Source organism: Lynx rufus, unplaced genomic scaffold, assembly GCF_022079265.1.
Source record: "Lynx rufus isolate CCGP_SWC_20201006 ecotype Redwood Valley unplaced genomic scaffold, mLynRuf1.p SCAF_22, whole genome shotgun sequence".
In the NCBI taxonomy this organism is placed as follows: Eukaryota; Metazoa; Chordata; class Mammalia; order Carnivora; family Felidae; genus Lynx; species Lynx rufus.
Genome location: NW_025814837.1, coordinates 19,273,330 through 19,294,035, shown reverse-complemented (window position 1 = coordinate 19,294,035; position 20,706 = coordinate 19,273,330). Strand labels below are relative to the sequence as shown.

General features: G+C 37.5%; 1 protein-coding gene across 2 annotated transcripts in view; it reads right to left on the bottom strand.

Annotated features, from left to right (window-relative positions):
• Nucleotides 1-6,277: 6,277 nt before the first annotated feature.
• ABHD3 (abhydrolase domain containing 3, phospholipase) overlaps nucleotides 6,278-20,706 on the bottom strand; it is a 38,641-nt gene continuing 24,212 nt past the window's right edge. For both annotated transcript variants that reach the window (XM_047087068.1, XM_047087067.1), the window contains 5 exons: nucleotides 16,718-16,830; nucleotides 12,442-12,615; nucleotides 10,876-10,924; nucleotides 10,631-10,796; nucleotides 6,278-7,126 (listed from right to left, as the gene is read on the bottom strand). In XM_047087068.1, the coding sequence (XP_046943024.1) occupies nucleotides 6,948-7,126; nucleotides 10,631-10,796; nucleotides 10,876-10,924; nucleotides 12,442-12,615; nucleotides 16,718-16,830 (681 nt within the window). In that variant the 3' untranslated portion in view covers nucleotides 6,278-6,947. The remainder of the gene's footprint in view (nucleotides 7,127-10,630; nucleotides 10,797-10,875; nucleotides 10,925-12,441; nucleotides 12,616-16,717; nucleotides 16,831-20,706) is intronic.

The window sequence follows — 20,706 nt, the reverse complement described above, 5'->3', positions numbered from 1 at the left end:
GGCCTGCTTGGGATTCTGTCTCTCTCTCTCTCTCTGCCCCTCCCCCACTCATGTTCTTTCTCTCTTAAAATAAACTTAAAAAAAAAAATAAGTAGGGGCACCTGGGTGGCTCAGTTGTTAGGTGTCCACTTCGGCTCAGGTCGTGATCTCAGGGTTTGTCAGTTTGAACCCTGCATCAGGCTTTCTGCTGTCAGCACAGAGCCTGTTCCAGATCCTATGTCCCCCTCTGTTTCTGCCCCTCCTCTGCTCATACTCTCTCTCTCTCTTTCTCTCTTTCTCTCTCTCTCAAAAATAAACATTAGAAAAATACATAAACTTAAAAAAAAAGACCCGGCTATAAAATTTATAGGCACCAATAGGTTGACAGTTTAAAGCAGAATAATGTTCTTCTGTGATCATTCTTATCTGTAAATATACTGCTAGCCTATCTATTACTATCCAGCTGATATTGAGTCCATAGTAATATGATCACCAATAAAACCTGAAGTATGAATAAGATAGATACTATTATTGTACTGTTTATAAAATTTGGGTACAAGTATCTAACTCATTGTGGGGAAGAAGATGATAGCCCTTTCTAGAAAGTGCAAATGCACAATTGTCCAGTAATAAATTAATACTGAGTCATGGTCTTAACTGAAAGTGAAATGTTTGTTACTTGATCCAAGTAATTATCTTTATTTATTTATTTAAAAATTTTTAATGTTTATTTTTGAGAGAGAGAGAGAGGAAGAGAGAGCGCAAGTGGGGGACGGGCAAAGAGAGAGGGAGACACAGAATCTGAAGGAGGCTCCAGGCTCTGAGCTGTCAGCACAAAGCCCATCCTGGGACTCTAACGCCCGAACCATGAAATCATGACCTGAGCTGAAGTTGGGATGCTCAATCGACTGAGCCACACAGGGACCCCAATAATTTCCTTTATTTAAAAGAGATATCCAGAGAGGTAATTATTCTTGTCAAATTCTTGCCTTCCACTATTTTCAAAATAATCCCCACATTTAGGTGGTTGAAGGATAGAGCCAGAAAAAGTATCTCGTAGTTACAGTATTGAAGGTAGAGATAAATAGCACAGTTGAATAATTCACAGGTTTAAAATGCATATAATGAAAGCATAAAACATCATTTTTATTATCATAAAGCCCATGAATATATAAACATCTGTCTCTTTGTTTAGAGATCAAATTTAAAAGCAAAACAATAAAATCAGTTATATACAATGATTCTTACTGCATTGGGTATCATTGCTAGTGTCAATTTTGCATTGTAGGAGAAGGAACGGCAGTTTCTAGTCTGTCTTAACTTGTTTTCAGAAAAGGTTAGGTCCAAAGTATTGTCTTTTAAGTGAGAATTGGAGTTAAAATAGCCAATTTCCTAAGTATTCTTTATCACCTGACCTTGCAAATTGTCCTCATTGATTCCAAATTAAGTTCTAAAAAGTTGTGTGCTTACCTTGTGACCAGCGCTTTGTTAGGTTCAGAGCAACTGTGAAATTTTAAAAATTACCATTTTGACTATAATGTCAGTAGGGGACAAGCTGCTTTAACAGATGTTCTAATGTGGAGAGTGGTTGCAATAATCTCTCCTCTCCCTACTTTTGATTTGTATGTGAAATCTACTATTCCATCAGTCAGGGTCTGGTTCAAGTATTATTAAGTATTATTAATAATAAACCTAATAGGGCACTTGGGTGGCTCAGTCAGTTAAGCATCCGACTTCAACTCAGGTCATGATCTCATGGTTCGTGGATTCAAACCCTGCATCAGGCTCTGTGCTGACAGTTCAGAGCCTGAATCCTGCTTTGGATTCTGTGTCTCCCTCTCTCTCTGTCCTTCCCCCACTAGTGCTCAGTCTCTCTCTCTCTCTCAAAAATGAATAAACATTAAAAAAAATAAACCTAATAATGGGGTACCTGGGTGGCTCAGTAGGTTGGCATCTGACTCTTAATTTTGGCACAGGTCATGATCTCATGGTTTCGAGCCCCATGTAGGGCTCTGTGCTGACAGCAGGGAACCTGCTTGGGATCCTCTCTGTCCCTCTCTCTACCCCTTCCCTGCTCATTCTCTCCCTTCCTCTCTCTCTCTCTCTCAAAAATAAATTTAAGGGGCGCCTGGGTGGCGCAGTCGGTTAAGCGTCCGACTTCAGCCAGGTCACGATCTCGCGGTCCGTGAGTTCGAGCCCCGGGTCAGGCTCTGGGCTGATGGCTCAGAGCCTGGAGCCTGTTTCCGATTCTGTGTCTCCCTCTCTCTCTGCCCCTCCCCCGTTCATGCTCTGTCTCTCTCTGTCCCAAAAATAAATAAAAACGTTGAAAAAAAAATTAAAAAAAATGCTTAAAAAAAATAAATTAAAAAAAGAAAAATAAACCTAATATGAGGCAGTCATTGTGTTGCCCCAGGGGATAAAATGGAGAGTAAAGAAGATATGTTTCCTGTCTTCACTGTATTTACAGATTGCTGGGGGAAAGCCAATAAGTAAAGAAGCTGTTAAAACTAAGTGTGACAACATCATATACACTAGTGACTTCTTTCTTTAACTTTTAGTAACTCCTAGAATTCCAGTCTTTTCCAAACTATAGGTTACAACCCATTAGTGGGTCTTAAAAGTGCATTTTTAGAGTAATTTTTAAAAAGTAATAAAAAAAGTATGCACAAAAGTAGAGAGAATAATATAGTAAACCCAGTACACTTATCCCCCAGATTTAAGAATTAATAAGATTTTCATTTTCTTACTTTCATTTTAAAAAAGAAAACGGGAGGGGTACCTGAGTGGCTCAGTTGGTAGAGCATGTGACTCACATCTCAGGGTCATGAGTTCAAGCCCCATGTTGGGCATGAAGCCAACTTGGAAAAAAAAATGAAAATGGGGTAGTTAAAAGGATAAGATAGACCAGAGTAGAACTGGATAGGCTACAATATATGAGTGTATCACACTATGAATATTGTACATAGTAAGAGAAACTATTGTTCCATAAAATTATGTGTGTATTTACTGAATTTAAGATATAAAAAAATGGGGGCACCGGGGTGGCTCAGTTGGTTAAACGTCCAACTCTTGATTTTGGCTCAGGTCATGATTTCATGGTTTGTGGGTTTGAGCCCCACATTGGGCTCTGTGCTGTCAGCACAGAGCCTGCTTGGGATTCTCTTTCTCCCTCTTTCTCTGTTCCTCCACCCCCCTCCCCCCAAATAAATAAACATTAAAAAAAAAGTTCTTATAAAAAAGATATAAAAAATGAATGGGATTCTGTGAAAAAAAAAAAAAAAGGAAAGGAAAATGACGTATCCATTTGTATTCCTATTAGTGAGTACAGTGCTGTGTAAGAAGGCTCTGGATAAATGTTTGGCAATGACAACAAGCAACAGAAACATGAGGAACTAGCTAGAAGAAAATTACATATGCATAAAGTTAACTGTGTTTTTTGTTTTTTTTTCATAAAGTTAACTTTTTAAAACAGGGAGCTGGCTTATAAGGTAGTATTTTCATTCTTATACACTATTACTCAACTAATGTTGACTAAGAACTTACTCTGTTTCAGGCAATATGCCAAGTGGTTGGGATGCAGAAACAAATACAGCACAGCACTTCTTTCTCAGAAAGAAGTTGTTTGGAGAGTTGTTTGCTGTTGTTTGGAGAGATAGCTGGAGAGAATAGTCTATCCTCCACGTAAAAGAATCAACACTTGAAAATGCTCATCTCATTATAACTAACACACATATACAGGTCTGTATAGCTGTGTTTAATTTTTGTTTTATACTAATGAGATCATACCATACATATGAACCAACAAATTGTTTTTCATTAGATAATGTATCAGAAATATCTTTATAAATAAGTACATATAGGGGCATCTGGGTGGCTCAGTCAGTTGAGCATCTGACTTCGGCTTAGGTCAAGATCTCACAGCTTGTGAGTTCGAGCCCCACATTGGACTCTATGCTGACGGCTCAGAGCCTGGAGCCTGCCTTGGATTCTGTGTCTCCCTCTCTCTCTGCCCCACCCCTGCTCATGCTGTCTCTCTCTCCTTCAAAAATAAATAAACATTAAAAAAAAAAAATAAGTGCATATAGTGCTATCTCCTTCTTTTCCATGGTTATGTAAGGGTGAATGTCATAATTTACTCATTTCCCACTAAATAGGTTGTTATTCTAAGTGTGTAAGGCTGCAATGAACCTGTATCTTTACATACCCTTGCTGGCTTTTCTATAGGATAGATTCTTCAAATTGGGATTTCTAGATGTTTGCTTGTCTTTTAATGCTGTCAAAATGTTTTGTCTTCCAAGAAGTTGCTTATTTACATACTTGTCAACTATTTGAATAAGTATTTCCCCATACTATTACCAACACTATATATTATTAATCCTGTATGTTATTAAATTTGTAATCTCAAGGTCATGAATCTCTTTGTTTTTAAATTTTGCATTTCCTAAACTATTAGTGGGATTGTCCACCTTTTTAAAAATAAATTTATTGGCTATTATTCTGTGAGTGTCCTTTGTATATCCTTTGCCCATTTTTCTATCACGTGTTTCATTACCAATTTTTAAGAGTTCCTTAGCTTTTTGTGATACTAACCTAGTGTGTATTGCAAATGTTTTTCTCTGTCATTTGTATTCTAATTTTGCTCATGGTGGTTTATGTAGAACTGAAGTTTTCTTTTTCTTTTTTTAAAATGTTTATTTATTTTGAGATAGTGAGTAGGGGAAGGGGAGAGAGAGAGAGAGAGAGAGAGAGAGAGAGAAAATCCCAATCAGGTTCTGTGCTGTCGGCACAGGGCCTGACATGGGGCTTGATCCCACAACCCTGGGATCATGACCTGAGGTGAAATCAAGAGTCAAATGCTCAACTGACTGAGCCACCCGGGCTCCCCATAGAACTGAAGTTTTCATGTTTCATGTAATCATATCTGTCACTTCTTTTCATGTGGGTTCTGAGTTTTATATTTTGTTTCAGAAGGACCTCTCCACTCTAAAATAATAAAAATAGGGGCACCTGAGTGGCCCAGTCAGGTTAAGCCACTGACTCTTGATTTTGGCTCAGGTCATAATTTCATGGTTTGTGAGACTGAGCCCCTTTGCAGTCAGCACAGAGCCTGCTTGGGATTCTCTCTCCCTCTCTCTCTGCCCCTCCCACACTCACATGTGCTCTCTCTCTCTCTTGAAATAAATTTAAAATAAATAAAATAAAATAATAAAAATAACCTCCCATGTTTTCATCTAGTACTTTTATGGAATTAAAAAATGTTTAACTCTTTAATCTAGCTGGAATTAATTTTTATATGGAGAGGGAGGTAAGGAGCTACCTCCCCAATTCTAGCACTGGTCAATGGGTAGACAATTTTCTTGATATAATTTGTTTAAAATTTAGAAGAAAACTCTGAAAGGCAGGATCAGTTCCACATGAACCATACAGACTGAAAGTAATTATTACTATTGAATCAGAATATATGTTGTACAGACAAACAAAGCTCTGGTATTATCAGTGCTATCATCCTAGACACAGTTATAAGGGAGTCTACAAGTACATTATCAGGAACTCTCCAAAAAGTGGCATTTCTAGGAAACAACTTTGTGTTAGTATGCTTGTTTGTACATGGCTCATTTAATGTGATACCTGGGCAAATAGGTGGAAATAGTAAAAAACAAAAACAAAAACAAAAAACAAAACCCAAAAAACCAAAAGATATTGAATGGTATGGAGGCTATCACTCTGGGCTGGCTAGCCCAACAACCATTTCTAATCCCCTCTCCCTTGCTTGCCTACACTGCAAATGGAAAAGTTGACATACTTGATTTCCCACCTTCCTTCTCAACCAGGATGGCCATGTGACACAGTTCCAGCCAATGGATATAAGTGCAAGTCTTATATCTGATATGTCTGGCCCCATCCTTCCCACTTTTCCTTCTCTGAACACACAAACCTGATGGCTGAGCTGCAGCAGACATCCTGTGTTCTGGAGAAACTGTCCCCCCTGCTAAGGATGGAGAGGAGGCAGAAAAAGCCTGAGTCCTTGATGACACCAGTAACACACCAGCCCTGGTCTACCTGAAGACGTTTAATAATGCAAGATAGTTAAATATCATAATTCCTAAGTCACTGTTAGACAAGTTTCCCGAAGCTAAAAGTATTTTTAATTAGTACAAATGATGTGAACCCCATATTCTGGGAACAGTGAAACAAAACAGTTTTAATATTTCTTACTAATGCATTCATGAAATTATCATAAATTAATTTCTAGGGATTATTTTTTTATAAAGACTTACAAAGAAACAATTTAAAATGATAGAATTTATTTTAATATATTGATATATATGTATACACATATACTATTTTAAAAATAAGCATGTAAAGTATAATTGTTATAAAACATAAGTCAGCCTTAATTTAATATTATCAGAGTAAAAGAGCATGTACAGAAGTCAATCTAACATTTTTGCATCTGCCTTTCAAAGTTAGAATACACAAAAGATATAGCGCATTGTATTTTATCTTATTTCAGTCTTCACATTATCATCATTGGGTATAAATACCCTTAGGAATGTGCCAACTTATAACTTACATTCAAATAACCCAAATCTCTTAACAGTTATTAAAGTACCATTAAATCACCTAAAATGAGTCATCTAAAAAAATACTGGCCTAAATTAAAACCCTGAGGAATTAAAATCTTTTTACACAATAGTTTTGGTTAAGTGCGATTCCATGTTTGACTACTTTATTTAAGGTCATACTTGGTAAGGCATAGTAAAAATAAAATCTACATAAGTTACAGTCTAAATCTATATTTCATTTCTTTCTACAAAGTTGTTTTGTTTCCCCAAAAAAGTTTTTGCAAGTCATTCTGGACCTCTTCACTACCTGCTGGCATATCTGCTTTATATACAGTAGTTAAGATTTGTGCACTAAGCTGAGCTGCCTTTACATGGTAGTTCAGACAAAATGCACCTAAACAACTACATGCTAGAGAGTTCATGTCCATGCTCCACCATGGCCTGAACAAACTGCTTGAAGACTCGATCCATGTAAGTGGACTGCCTTGGCCAGATTCCCTCCAGAAAACCAATATGGCCTCCATAAGAAGTAAGGACCAAAGCAACATTAGGGTTTTGCTTGGCAGTTTCAATTGGAATAGCTTGGGGAAAAAAAAAAAAAGATAAGGGAAGGGGGGAGGTCAGAGAAGGAAAGGAGAAAGGAAAATATATAATTATTACTGGTTCCTGTTAGGAATAGTACATGCTTTTATCATTTCTAATCATTATAAACTGAAACACTGTTACATAAATAAATATTTGTAATTAGTACAGCTAATGGAATAAGTCTACTTTATATCAACCATCTACATTCTTTTTCTTTTTTAATTTTTTAAATATTTATTTATTTTTGAGGGGGGGAGGGGCAGAGAGAGAGGGAGACACCGAATCTGAAGCAGGCTCCAGGGCTTCAAGCTATCAGCACAGAGCCTGACACAGGGCTCGAACTCATGAACCACAAGATCATGACCTGAGCCAAAGTCTTAACTGACTGAGCCACCCAGGCTCCCCACAACCATATGCATTCTTATAACAGATCATGTTTACAGTTACGTACTGAACCATCATTTTTGGAAGAATCAATCCAAGTGTTTAATCATAACATAAAAGTATAAAAAGGCCTAGTCTTGTTTTGAGAAATTAAAGTAAGGTAATGGAAGGAATGGTGAATACTTACATTATGCTATAAGATTCCCACTTAGGTATTACACCAGGAAAAACAAAAAAGCAACAACAATCTTCTCACCTTTGTAAGAGTTATAAATTCATTATGTATGACTTTGGTTAATTTTACATGAAGTTAGATTCCTGAGGGGCCAATACAATTGTTGGCAATATTAAGGACTCAAAATTAAACAATGATTTATGTAGTAAAAATATATACAGATAGCAAAAAAGAGTGGAATAAAATATTCCGAAGTGATAACAGTGTTTATATTTGGGTGGTTAAACGTTGGTGATTTTTCTTTTTCTTCCTTGTCTGAGTTTCTATTCATAGTAAGGAGAAAGAAAAATTTTATTTTGAAAATATAGTTGCAATATTTAAATAATTCACTCGCAATGACAATCTTTTCATATACTCTACAAAATCTACTAAAGGATGTGAATTAAAGTTGTTTTATTCTTATTTCTTTCTCCCACACTTGGAGTTCAGTAAACTGTTTTGATTTAAGATCTATAGTGAATCACTACCTGGCATAAGAAGTGTTTTAATTTCAGATACTGCTAAATCTTATCTCCTTAATTAAGGTAACGTGGTTGTTGCAGTATTTAGACCTTCATATCTTGGGTAGAGTCTTAAAGGTAAATTAGCTAATTAAAGGTAAGATCTCCCTACCCCCATACCCTTCTAATGAAGGAAAGGAAGCTGACACACTCTAGGAGAACTGAGACCCTTCCAAGGGTCTTGCTGCTGTGCCCAAACTGCCTGTTCAGATGATGCTCTGTTTGACCTTCACAACACTCCCTGAAGAATAAACTTAGAGACTCTAAATCAAGGCCTGGCAAGCCAAGCCCTTGCCCAAAGGGGTTCTGAACTCTTATCCTTAGCCGGCCCCACCTAAAGAGTACTTCCTATCTTGGGATAAGGTGTGTGAGCTTAAGGGGAGGGGCAGGTGAAATGACATACTATTTTTGTTTTTCCTTTTTCACCTCACATTAAAGGCTTCAATTTAGAATGCTTCATTTGCCTCTGATGAAATTATTATGAGCTCCAATTTCACACTCTGGATACACTCAGGAATTTATAACACCGACAGTTACAGACATACCAGAAGAACAAAAGGCTGTGCCACGTTTGAGTCATGTGAAAGATGCTGGCTGCCTGCGCTCTCAGAATGCAGACAATTGTCTCCTATTTCAATGTGGCAAGACTATCTTAAGGGCTTGGGCAAGAATAGGAAATGATGAGTTTAAATTTCAATCAAATGGGGCAGGTTAAAATGCTGGGAAGTTTTTGTTGGTAAAAGAAGGGTCTGTGAAATATTAAAAAAGAAGGAGAAATAGTAGACTTTCTTAATCCAATGAATATAGGCTAAATAACCACCATGCAATTCAACTAATACTAAAGTTCACTGTTTCATTTCTTGGTATGTGGTGAAAGGCCAAAAAGTTCCAGCCATCTAAAATTACTTGTGATTAATCATAAATCACATATAAAAATGACATCTCCTGCAGAGATGATAGGTGATTTTTATTTTTATACACTTTGGGGATTTTCTGAAATTTTGACACTACACATGTGCTGTGTTTGTAATCAGATTATTATTTTTTTTTAACGAAGTACTTGGGAATATGTTTTTAAAGTGTTTAGGGGAGAAATGAGAACAAAAATGTATAAAAAGCTTTGTGAAATTTCATTAGAAAAAAATTAGAGATTGAGTCTACTGATCCTTATGATGACTTCTAATCATCTTGTATTGCTTCAGTATACCAGCCCATGCGTATATATCTTTGCTACCAAATTCATATTTCTTTTTTTTAATTTTTTTAATGTTTTATTTATTTTTGAGACAGAGACAGAGCATGAACAGGGGAGGGGCAGAGAGAGGGAGACACAGAATCCAAAGCAGGCTCCAGGCTCTGAGCTGTCAGCACAGAGCATGATGCGGGGCTCGAACTCACAAACCGTGAGATCATGACCTGAGCCGAAGTTGGACACTTAACCGACTGAGCCACCCAGGCACCTCCCAAATTCCATATTTCTTAAATTAAGAGGGCAAGAAAGTTGATTTGGGCATAATTTTTTTTATACGGTATCCAGGGGGAAAACAAAGACTGTTTCTTTTCAGATGGGACCGAATGTGCTACACTCATTGAGATATTCAAGGACGTCATGTTTATAAGGTCTCAAGTTTTCTTCCAGGTTAAAAGGGGGGAAAAAATGTCAAAGTCTTCTGCTTAAGAAGCTCAGGAAGAAAAGCCAAGTGATGACAATAGACTTGTAAGGCAAGGAGTTCGAGCCCCACGTCAGGCTCTGTGCTGACAGCTCAGAGCCTAGAGCCTGCTTCAGATTCTGTGTCTCTCCCTCTCTGCCCCGCCCCTGCTCATGCTCTGTCCCTGTCTCTCAATAATAAATACATGTTAAAAAAAAAAAAGATTAAAGAAGGAAAAGTTATAAAAAATGAGAACAAGCAAAATATTTCAGTCATAATTGATTCTAAACCTCTCACAATTAACTAGATAAGCGTCTGTGAAACTTTTTAAAGTGATCTCAGAAATTTAGATATAAATTATGAGTATTTAGTAATTTTTTTCTATTCCAGTGGAAAACATTTTATATGTCTGATATTTTACTTCTCATTACTGTATTTTCTTAAAGAGAACAGTATTTTAAAACTGTTAATTCAGGGGTGCCTGGGTGGCTAAATCAGTTGAGCATCCAATTTCGGCTCAGGTCATGATCTTATGGTTCACAGGTTTGAGCTCCGCATCAGACTCGATGCTGTCAGCACAGAGCCCCCTTCGGATCCTCAGTCCTCATCTCTCTTTGCCCTTCCCTGCCCTGGCGTGCATGTGCCTTCTCCCTCTCTCCCTCAAAAATAATTAAAATTTAAAAAGAACCCCGTTAATTCATGTCAAAATGTATACAAATAAGTTAATTTTACCATGACTTGGTGAGAAAACATCATCCACAGAATTCAGACACAACACTGGAATTCCTACTGATTTTAGTCTACGATTAGGGCTGGCGTCAGTATAATAATCATCGATTGTTCGGTATCCAAACATGACTGAAGTGAATCTCTTATCAAACTCTCTAATGGATTTAGCCTGAAAAATAAAAACAGATTATTTCTACTCCTGGAATCCAAAGAGGAAATAAAAATATTAAATAAAGTTTCTCTCCTACCTTCATGACATGATCCATGTCGATTTGTTTTACAAACATATGCCGGTGCCTGCAACAAAATAATTTTAAAGGTAAAAAATTAAGGTAAAAAAAATTGAGGATATTGCTATCTCAATCAGACCTAAAATACATAATAATAAATAACAAAACAGTCTAACACTGTTTTATGTTAGGGCACAAAGTTGGTACTCAGTAACTATTTACTTAATCAGACTTAAGTACATTGATATTTATCCTAAAGACATTTTTTAAGAGTACTTTTTTCTTTACTGAAAGATATTATAACTAGTTTTGTAATAATAAATGTAAATATTGTTTCATAACAACTTGTACCTACACACTGTTGCTGTTAAATCAATTTGGCCAAAAAGGCCTTACTTAAGCCAGAAGCTTTCAATTGGATAAACCATTTGAAGACATTATTTTTAAGTTGCTATATTGAAAATTAAAAGTTATATTTTGTGTGATTATTTTTTAGCTGGTGGTCATTTTTCTTTCTTTTTAAACATATTTTATTTATTTATTTATTTATTTAATTTTAAGTAAGCTCTATACCCACTGTGGGGCTTGAACTCATGACCCTGAGAACAACAGTCGCAGGCTCTACTGACTGAGCCAGCCAGGCAAACCTAAATAGTGGTCATTTTTCTTATATAACTGATACTTTAATTCAGATCATTCACTTTTCTTACTACTGTGCCCCATTTCAGTGATGAGTAATTAGTGATCTAATTTTTAAATATTTTAATCAATATTTTATACTCAACATCTGTAATTTAATAAGTAGGTTAAGTTTAATCCAATGTTTAATGTCAACTTTTGGGATAATTATGGTTTTCAAGAAGTCATGTACCAATTAACTATACTTTTTATTTAGCATTTATATTACATTGATCAATTCACCTAAAAATAGATGGTAATAGTCATCAAAATAGAAACAGAGACACCTCTGTTCTCTGTTATCACACCAATTTAAATGTTAGAAGATACACAAACAATTCCAGAAAAACTAATGCAAACATAGTGTTCTGATAATCTTAAGAAATGTGTGGGCTGAGAATATCCAAGTGCATTTTCCTAAGCTTCTAAAATATATCATGTTTGCAAGCATATGCTTAAGAAACTACATTATTCAGCACTAATAACACTTAATAACATTGCTTACTACCTAGGAAAGAATTCGGTACTGATAAGATTAGCAATAGGTAGAAGAACTAGGGAAACAGAGTATAATGTTACTCAACACATTCAATGCTAATGCTTTTAGTCCTTTAGAATAATTTAGAACAGTGATCTTCAAAGTGGGGACACATACCCTACAGGTTGTACAAGACAGTGCACTGGGATACAGAAAGAAAACATTATAACTTTTACCTATATTTTTAGCTTATACTTAAAATATTTATTTTTTGTATATATTTATAACAAAGAATATTTGGGTTAGTAAATGCATATAGTGCAAACATAAATATACAAGTATTAGCAGTGTTATACTTTACAACTTTTTTCTGTTGGGGCATGTAATCCAAAAAGTTTGAAGATGTCAGATGTTAAAAGATGACTCACTTATTAACTGAAGACTGGAGGCAGGTTGTCAAATAGTAATTAAAAAGCAGCCAGTTGAGTGGTTTCTCCAACGACTCAGAGCAAGCAAAAGTATTCCAACCAACTGAAAAAGTTGCAGCTGCCTTCAATGGAGTTTTTGGCCCAATTTTGCCTAAGTAATTCAAAAGCAGCATACTAAAATGGAGAGAAACAGGAAACTTAGTGATTAATTTGTTGTATCTCTCAAGACATCTAATTTCTTTTTTTTTAAAGCTTAATTTAATTTATTTTGAGAGACAGATAGAGAACAAGTGGGGGAGGGGCAAAGAAAGGGAGACAGAATCCCGAGCAGGCTTGCAATATCAGGGCATTGGCCGACAGGGGGCTTGAACTCACAAACTGTGAGAGGGTGACCTGAGCTGAAGTCAAGAATCGGACACTTAATCGACTGGGCTACCCAGGTGCTCCCAACAGAATGTTTCTAATGTCCAGGCCACATAGATTATCAAAATGATATTGATAACAAAATGATAATGATTAAAAATATACAAATCTTTGGACCTCAGTCTCTAGGTGAATGTTTAGTTTTAGTATGTGAGGGGTGTTTCAGGCAAACTTTTCTATAATTAGCCACACAGTAAATATTTTAGGCCTTCCTGGCCATACAGTCTCTGTCACAAATACCCAACTCTGTGATTGTACTGCAAAAGCAGCTGTAGACAATATATAGGTGAATGGACATGGCTGTGCTCCAACAAAACATTCTGCATGGATGAAATTTAAATAAATTTCACATAATTTTCACATGACATGAACTATTCTACTTTTGGTTTTTTTTTTCAATCATCTAAAAATATAATAACCATTCTTAGCTCTTGGACTGTACAAAAACAGACAGATTGCCAGATCTGACCTGCGAGCCATGGTTTGCCAACCCTTGGCATAGATGAGAGAGCAAGAAGGAGTGGTTTTTCAGATGTGGCTGCACATTGGAATCACCTGCGGAGCTTTCAGAACTATTACAGATGTGTGGGTTTAGCCCTGGAGATTGTGAGTAATGGGTCTGTGTGGGCATCCTGGTTGCCTCTGAGCCCTTGCCCTCTAAAGTAAGTCTCCAAAGGGCTTCCTAGTGTAGAGTTAGACTTGCTGAGTTATGGCAGAGCTTTTGGCCCCCAAATCACTTATTTTCTCTTCCAACTCTTTCCTATTCTTTGTCCTTATCTATCACACATTTTCCACTTTTCCTTTGATTCCATCAATTTTCCCAATTTTAATCTAGTTCTATTTTGGTAAAAGGAACGAGAATGGGGTTTAATCTAACACTAATGTCAGAAATATAAGTTTACCATTGCCAACTAAAAAAGGGACGACAGCCTAAATTCTGCTTCTCATTGTATTTTCCATTCTTTATTTCTCCAATTGCCGAGGTTGTGAAATAGGAGAAATGGGTAAAAATTGTCTCATTCTCTTTCCCAAACCAACTGGCTTGCAGAGTGAGTGTGATGAGGTTTTAAATCAAAAGTGGAGATTTTTGTTTTGCTTTTGCAAATGACTCTTAATAATGACTGTACTCCTAAAATAATAATAATAATAATAAGAATAAGAATAAGAATACGATGATGATGATGATGATGACTGTACTCCTGGTATAAGGTTCTGTGGTTCACTAAGTCATTTAAAGAATAATGTTTACTCTTCTGTGAAGGGTTCATTCTAGGGTCTTAATTTTGGTGGCCCTATTCTTTGTTTTGAAGTCAGAGAGTGCCTGCATGTCAGTAAAATAATGGGCAAATTGGAAGGGTTGGAAGGGAAGCTCTCAGGAGTAGGAAGGATCGGTAGTATTCATGACCAAGTAGGGGGGGATACTCCTTGGCTATTATTCAAGAGCAAAATAATACCAAGATGTTACTCCAAAACAGTTTGTTTTACTTTGACAGAAAAAGGACTCCATTTTTTCACCAAAAGAAAAGAGACAGAGAGAGAGAGAGAGAGAGAGAGAGAGAAAAGAATCCAGAATTAAGAGATTAAGAGGCATATCAACCCTAATTATGGACCTTATCTGGTTCTTAACTTAAACTGTAAAACCAACCAACCAAAAGTCGAAGAAATGTGACACTGACAAAATATTTGATTTGATGATTTTTAGAAACTGTTAGTTTTGTTCAGGTCTGATACCAGTGTGTGTGTGTGCTTTAAAGAGAAATCACCTCTTAGAAATTACCTACTGAAATATTTATAAATGATATAAATCTCATGATAGATGAGATTTATTTAAGATAATCAGAATTGGGGAGGAATGGAGGGTAAGACTGATTAACAAGATTATCTGTGAGTTGATAATTTTTGAAGCTGTATGAAGAAGGTTGATTATTATTGAAACCAGCTTATTAGTATATATGGGAGATCATTATTCTCTTCACTTTTATGTGAATTTTAAATACATTCTTTAAAGCTTGTTTATCATCTCATTGGGAGACTGAAACTTGACTGGGTCTAGAATGACATGAATTCCTTGGCTAGACTCAGTTCTGGCTTAAATCCCCTACTGGGTCACAGGCATCACAGGTATGGGGATTAATCCAGTCTACAAGGGCACTGGATGTTAGGATCTTCAACAGACTACATTTTTGTCTGTTGCATTTCCAAAAGAAAAAAAAATGTGTCAAGCTGTAAAACATCCCCAAGTGGTAAGCCCACTTGGGAACGTGTCACAGTGCTAGGCAACTAGAAAGGGTGCTTCCTTCAAACAATTTACAAGACATTAATATTCAATCAGCTGCAAAGGCTAATGGTCAAGTTCTGCCTTCAGGCACTGAGGCTTCAAAGGGACATGAATAGGCATTTCCCAGGAGCTTCTGAATAGAGAATCTGGGCCTGTTTATGTAAGGTCTGGCCTTTAAAAAGTCAAGAATTTATATGATTAAGGGAAAAAGTTCAGCTGGCACCCTGTCCTCTATGGCTCACATTATGGAGCAAAGGAAAGAAGTACACTGAGCACAATTCACAGATTCTGCCTGGATTTTCTGCACTGATTCAGATTTCTTCCTTTTTAGTAGGTCAAGTCAGACCTTCCATGCTAATGTAAGAAATGTATTCTTTTCTTCTTAGTTTTATGTTTTTCAGAATCTAAAAAGCTGTGGTTACAGACTATTTTTCGGAATCTATTATTTGTAAAGCCTATTCATTTTCAGGTAAATATACTCCTAAGATGTTCTGAAAATTGAAATGGCAGATAAATCAATGACAAAATTAAGAAAAAATACACTTTCTATCTCATGTGTTTGCTGATTTAAAAAAGTACTTCTGGACAAGAGCTTAGGGAATCTAAGCATGATAAAATGCCAGATAATTAAAATTTTGCCAGATTATTAAGTTCATAATCACTAGAACAAAAAAAGATAAACAATTATTAGTGGAAATGAGTAAACATGGCATAAATATTCCAAATAATCCTCAATGTAACTGCAAGAAGCACAAATTATAATATTCATATGCTTAAAATAGCAGCTGGAGTAGGGTTAACAATAAAACTTCATAGTTTCTAGGAGAGCATTCCAGGGTAGGTCCATCTGCCCAGCAACAAAACAAAACAAACAAAAACACCACACCTGGAGAAAAACAGTTTTGAAGGTCTCTTCAGCTGGAGAGAGCAAGAAGTGATTACTTCTATGACTGGAATGATGAAAGTCAGACTACAAGGTCAGCTTCCTGTGTGGTGCTGGCGGACGCACTTACAAGGACGGCTGGGAGTACATTAGGGAATCTGAAGGTCAACATGGCAGCTGTCGAGTGATGGGAATCAACATCATGGGATTCCAATAAGCCTTCAGGCTCACAAAATCCTAGTATCCCAAGGAGATACTTGTATCCTTTTCACCACAGAGACTGGTTGCCAAGGAAAAATTAAAAGTCACCTGAATTAATTACTTCATTCATTCAACCGTACATGGTGAAATAAGACAAAAATAATCAAACATTTATTTTAAAATGCCTATGTAGTTTATAGAGTTCTGAAAGAAGCAGTCTGTAAGTCCACTTCTCTCTCAGACATTTTATTTGATTAAAAAAATGTTTTTAAATTTTATTTATTTTGAGAGAGGCAGAGTGAGTTCAAGTGGGGGAGGGAGAGAGAGCGAGGGAGAGAGAATCCCAAGCAGGCTTCATGCTCTCAGCACAGAGCTTGGCATGGGGTTTGAATTCGTGAAACTGTGAGATCATGACCTGAGCTGAAACCAAAAGTTGGAGCTTAACCAAATGAGCTACCCCTGTCAGACATTTTAGAAAGGAAAAACCTTACCCTCCCATTGAAACCCCTGCTGCCAGGAAAGGAGCAGAAGGGTACAGACTGTGCACGTGGTGAATAACTGTCTCCAAGTCTTCAGTGTTAGCACAACAGTAAGTCCTTGGTGTCTGTAAGCAGAGACAGGTAAAGCACAAAATTTAAAATTATGAGGCTAATGATTTGCATAATGCAGAAATGTAAAAAGATCAAGAAGACATAAACATGAGAAAATAACCTTTGTTTGCACATACTATGAAAAATAATAATTTATCATATTCATATCTTGCAGTTCACACATATTCCATATAAAGTCAACACGATCTGAGTTGGCACTGACCAGAAGACTTTGGTCATGCAAGGAAGGCTTGACAAAAACAGGGCAAGACTGATACAAATACCTTAAATAGAATACACAGTACCAAACTCAAATGTGTCTCCAATTTAACAAGAACAGGATCAATTTAGAAAGAAACAGTGAAAAGTTACACTTTTATTTTGAAAAAAAAAAAAAAATTATGCCTGACAAAACCAAAGTAATTGATTAATTAAAAAAACAAGCAAACAAAAGAGACTTTACAATAATGCCACGAAAATTTTTAATTGTGGCTGCTTTCTAACTGGGGGACTGTTTTTTTTGTTTTTTACATTTGTTTTCAATGTTTATTTACTTTTGAGAGACAGAGAGACAGAGCATGAGCGGGGAAGGGGCAGAGAGAGAGGGAGACAGAGAGCTGAAGCAGGGTCCAGGCTCTGAGCTGTCAGCACAGAGCCCAACGTGGGGTTCAAACTCACGAACCGCGAGATCATGACTGAAGTCGGGTGCTTAACCAACTGAGCCACCCAGGTGCCTCGGGAACTGCTTTCTTTATCCTGAGTGTTGTCTACCAGTGAGTGAGTGTGGTTTTCTGGCACTGCCTTCACTCTCGATAAAGGAATGTCCAGTTGTATTTATTAAATATGTTGTTTTACAATAATATATCCATATAGCACCAGCTGCACTACACTGCAACGAACACTTAAAATGTTATATTATGTAAAGGTGATTATGCCTCAATACATGATGCATTGAAACAAATGTTTTTCATGTGAACTTCATCAATAAGAGCTCTGTTTCCGGCAGGAAAGCTTCACAAATGCTTTGTCTGAGCTGTGGGAGGAGAGGGCAGTCCTCTCTGTAGAATAAATGAGAATGTGTATATGAATATGTGTGTGTATATGTGAGACCAAATAACTAGAAACTGAATAACATGGAGAGGAATCTGGTAACATTGCTTTAATAAAAACAGTTACCTGTACCATCCTGACTCTACTATTCCAATAAACCATGATGGGAATAGGAAGGCTATGTTCGCTCAGCATTCAATTGTTAATGAGAAGCCTGAGAAAGCCACAGTTTTTAATGATTCCTCCAACTAATCTCAAGCCTAAAACACTACACATTGCCTACTATCATCTTTCTGAGGTCTGCAAATATGAAACTCTCCAAACAAGAGAGTTAACCTAACAAGATTTACAATGGTGAACAATTATTAAATAATTAAATTTGTGTCTACAAAACCCTGAGGAAGGGGAACGTGGGTGGCTCAGTCAGTTAGGCTTCTGATTTCAGTTCAGGTCATGATCTCACAGTTTGTGGGTTTGAGCCCTGCGTCAAGCTCTGTGCTGACAGCTCAGAGCCTGGAGCCTGCTTCAGATTCTGTGTCTCCCTCGCTCTCTGCCCCTTGCCCGCTTGTGCTCTTTCTCTCTCAAAAATAAACATTAAAAAATTATTTATTTATTTATTTATTTTTTTTCAACGTTTTTATTTATTTTTGGGACAGAGAGAGACAGAGCATGAACGGGGGAGGGGCAGAGAGAGAGGGAGACACAGAATCGGAAACAGGCTCCAGGCTCTGAGCCATCAGCCCAGAGCTCGACGCGGGGCTCGAACTCACGGACCGCGAGATCGTGACCTGGCTGAAGTCAGATGCTTAACCGACTGCACCACCCAGGCGCCCCTAAAAAAGTATTTAAAAAACAAAACAAAACAAAACCCTGAGAAGATCCCTTATTATGTCTATTTTATACAGGAAACTGAGTTGAGAGAAGTTAAATGACTCCTGGTATACCTTATCAGCTAATCGAGATACTTTATTTATTTATGTAAATCATAAATATATCAGCTAAGCTGAGATACTTTATTTATGTAAAAAAATTCTTTGTAACATTTATTTATTTATTTATTTTTTATAAATTTTTTTTTTTCAACGTTTATTTATTTTTGGGAGAGAGAGAGACAGAGCATGAACGGGGGAGGGGCAGAGAGAGAGGGAGACACAGAATCGGAAACAGGCTCCAGGCTCTGAGCCATCAGCCCAGAGCCCGACGCGGGGCTCGAACTCACGGACCGCGAGATCGTGACCTGGCTGAAGTCGGACGCTTAACCGACTGCGCCACCCAGGCGCCCCAACATTTATTTATTTTTGAGAGAGAAAGTACACGAGCAGGGAAGGGCCAGAGAGAGAGAGAGGGAGACACAGAATCTGAAGCAGGTTCCAGGCTCTGAGCTGTCAGTACAGAGCCCAATGCAGGGCTTGAAGTCACAGACCATGAGATCATGACCTAAGCCAAAGTCAGGCGCTTAACCGACTGAGCCACCCAAGCACCCCTAAGATGAGATACTTTAAAAAATATTTTGATTTAAATGCATTTGTAAAATCTAAATGGAATAATATCTACTACCATGCTCATTCACAGTGACTGCACAATTTGTCACAAGAATTTAGGTGAAGAAATCCATCCTTGGTATTTTTATTACATATGAGTCTATTCATGCAGAGCTCGAACCCACGGACCACGAGATCATGACCTGAGCTGAAGTCAGACGCTTAACCTACTCAGCCATCCAGGCGCCCCTTAACTTTTTTTTTTTTTTTTTTTAGAGAGAAAGTGTGACTGTGCTTGAGTAGAGGACAGGAAGACGGAGAGAGAGGAAGAAGGTGAGGGAGAGAGAGGGAGAATTTTAAGCAAGCTCCATGCTCAGTGCAGAGCCCAATGTGGGGCTTGATCCCATAACTGTGAGATCATGACCTGAGCTGAAATCAAAAGTTGGACACTTAACCAACTGAGCTACCCAGGTGCCCCCTAACTTCCCATTTTAAAAATAAATGACACCTATATTTTCCTAGTTAAAACTGTCGGTGGCAATGCCTTCTCCCTCTCCCTTAATCTTATAGTCAGTAAACTGCCAAATCCTCTAGTTTCTTCCTCCTCAGTGTCTTTTGCAGGAAATGCCAGAAACCCCTTCTTTCCACTCTAGTAAAGGCCTGGTATATTAGATTCCCTTAGAAGAGCCCCTGAGACAGGATGTGAGTGCAAGCAATTTATTTGGAAGGTGGTAGCAGGGAGCACCAGTAGAGGAGTGGTGAAGTGTGTCAGGGAAGGTAGGAAGTCAATAAAGCATATGTGACTAAACAGTTTGTGGCTGTGGGCAACAGGGACCCAATCCTCTGAGGCACTTTGGCAGACTGTGTGAATGTGGTTCAAAATTATCCAAATGAGTGGTGAGATAGATGGGTTCCACTAGTTCCCTTCAGGCACTGGTTGAAGGCTGCTCCTGGAGGCTGTTAACTCCTGGTTGGCCCGGAGTACAGTCCAGCAGGCTCCAGTAGCTAGAGAGGCCCCAGTCAAAGAGATGTGAGTGCTTTCAGGTAGAAGCCATCAGGTAGCCGTGCATGGGAATGGTTAAGTGCCATAAAGGTGAGGATGTGACAAAGGTATGGTACCTGCTGTCTTGGCTACCAGGACTTTCCACCTCTCACTGGAACTGCCGCAGTAACCTCTTCACTAGTTAACTCCCAGTCTTTCCTCATAACCATCCATTATCATATATCCCACTCACTGATGGATTAATCTTCCTAAAGAGCATTTCTAGCTCTAATCATGACAGTATTTTTGCTTAAAATTCTTCATTAGCTTTCCACTGATGACTGACTGAAGGACAAATTCTTCTGCCATGTGTTCAA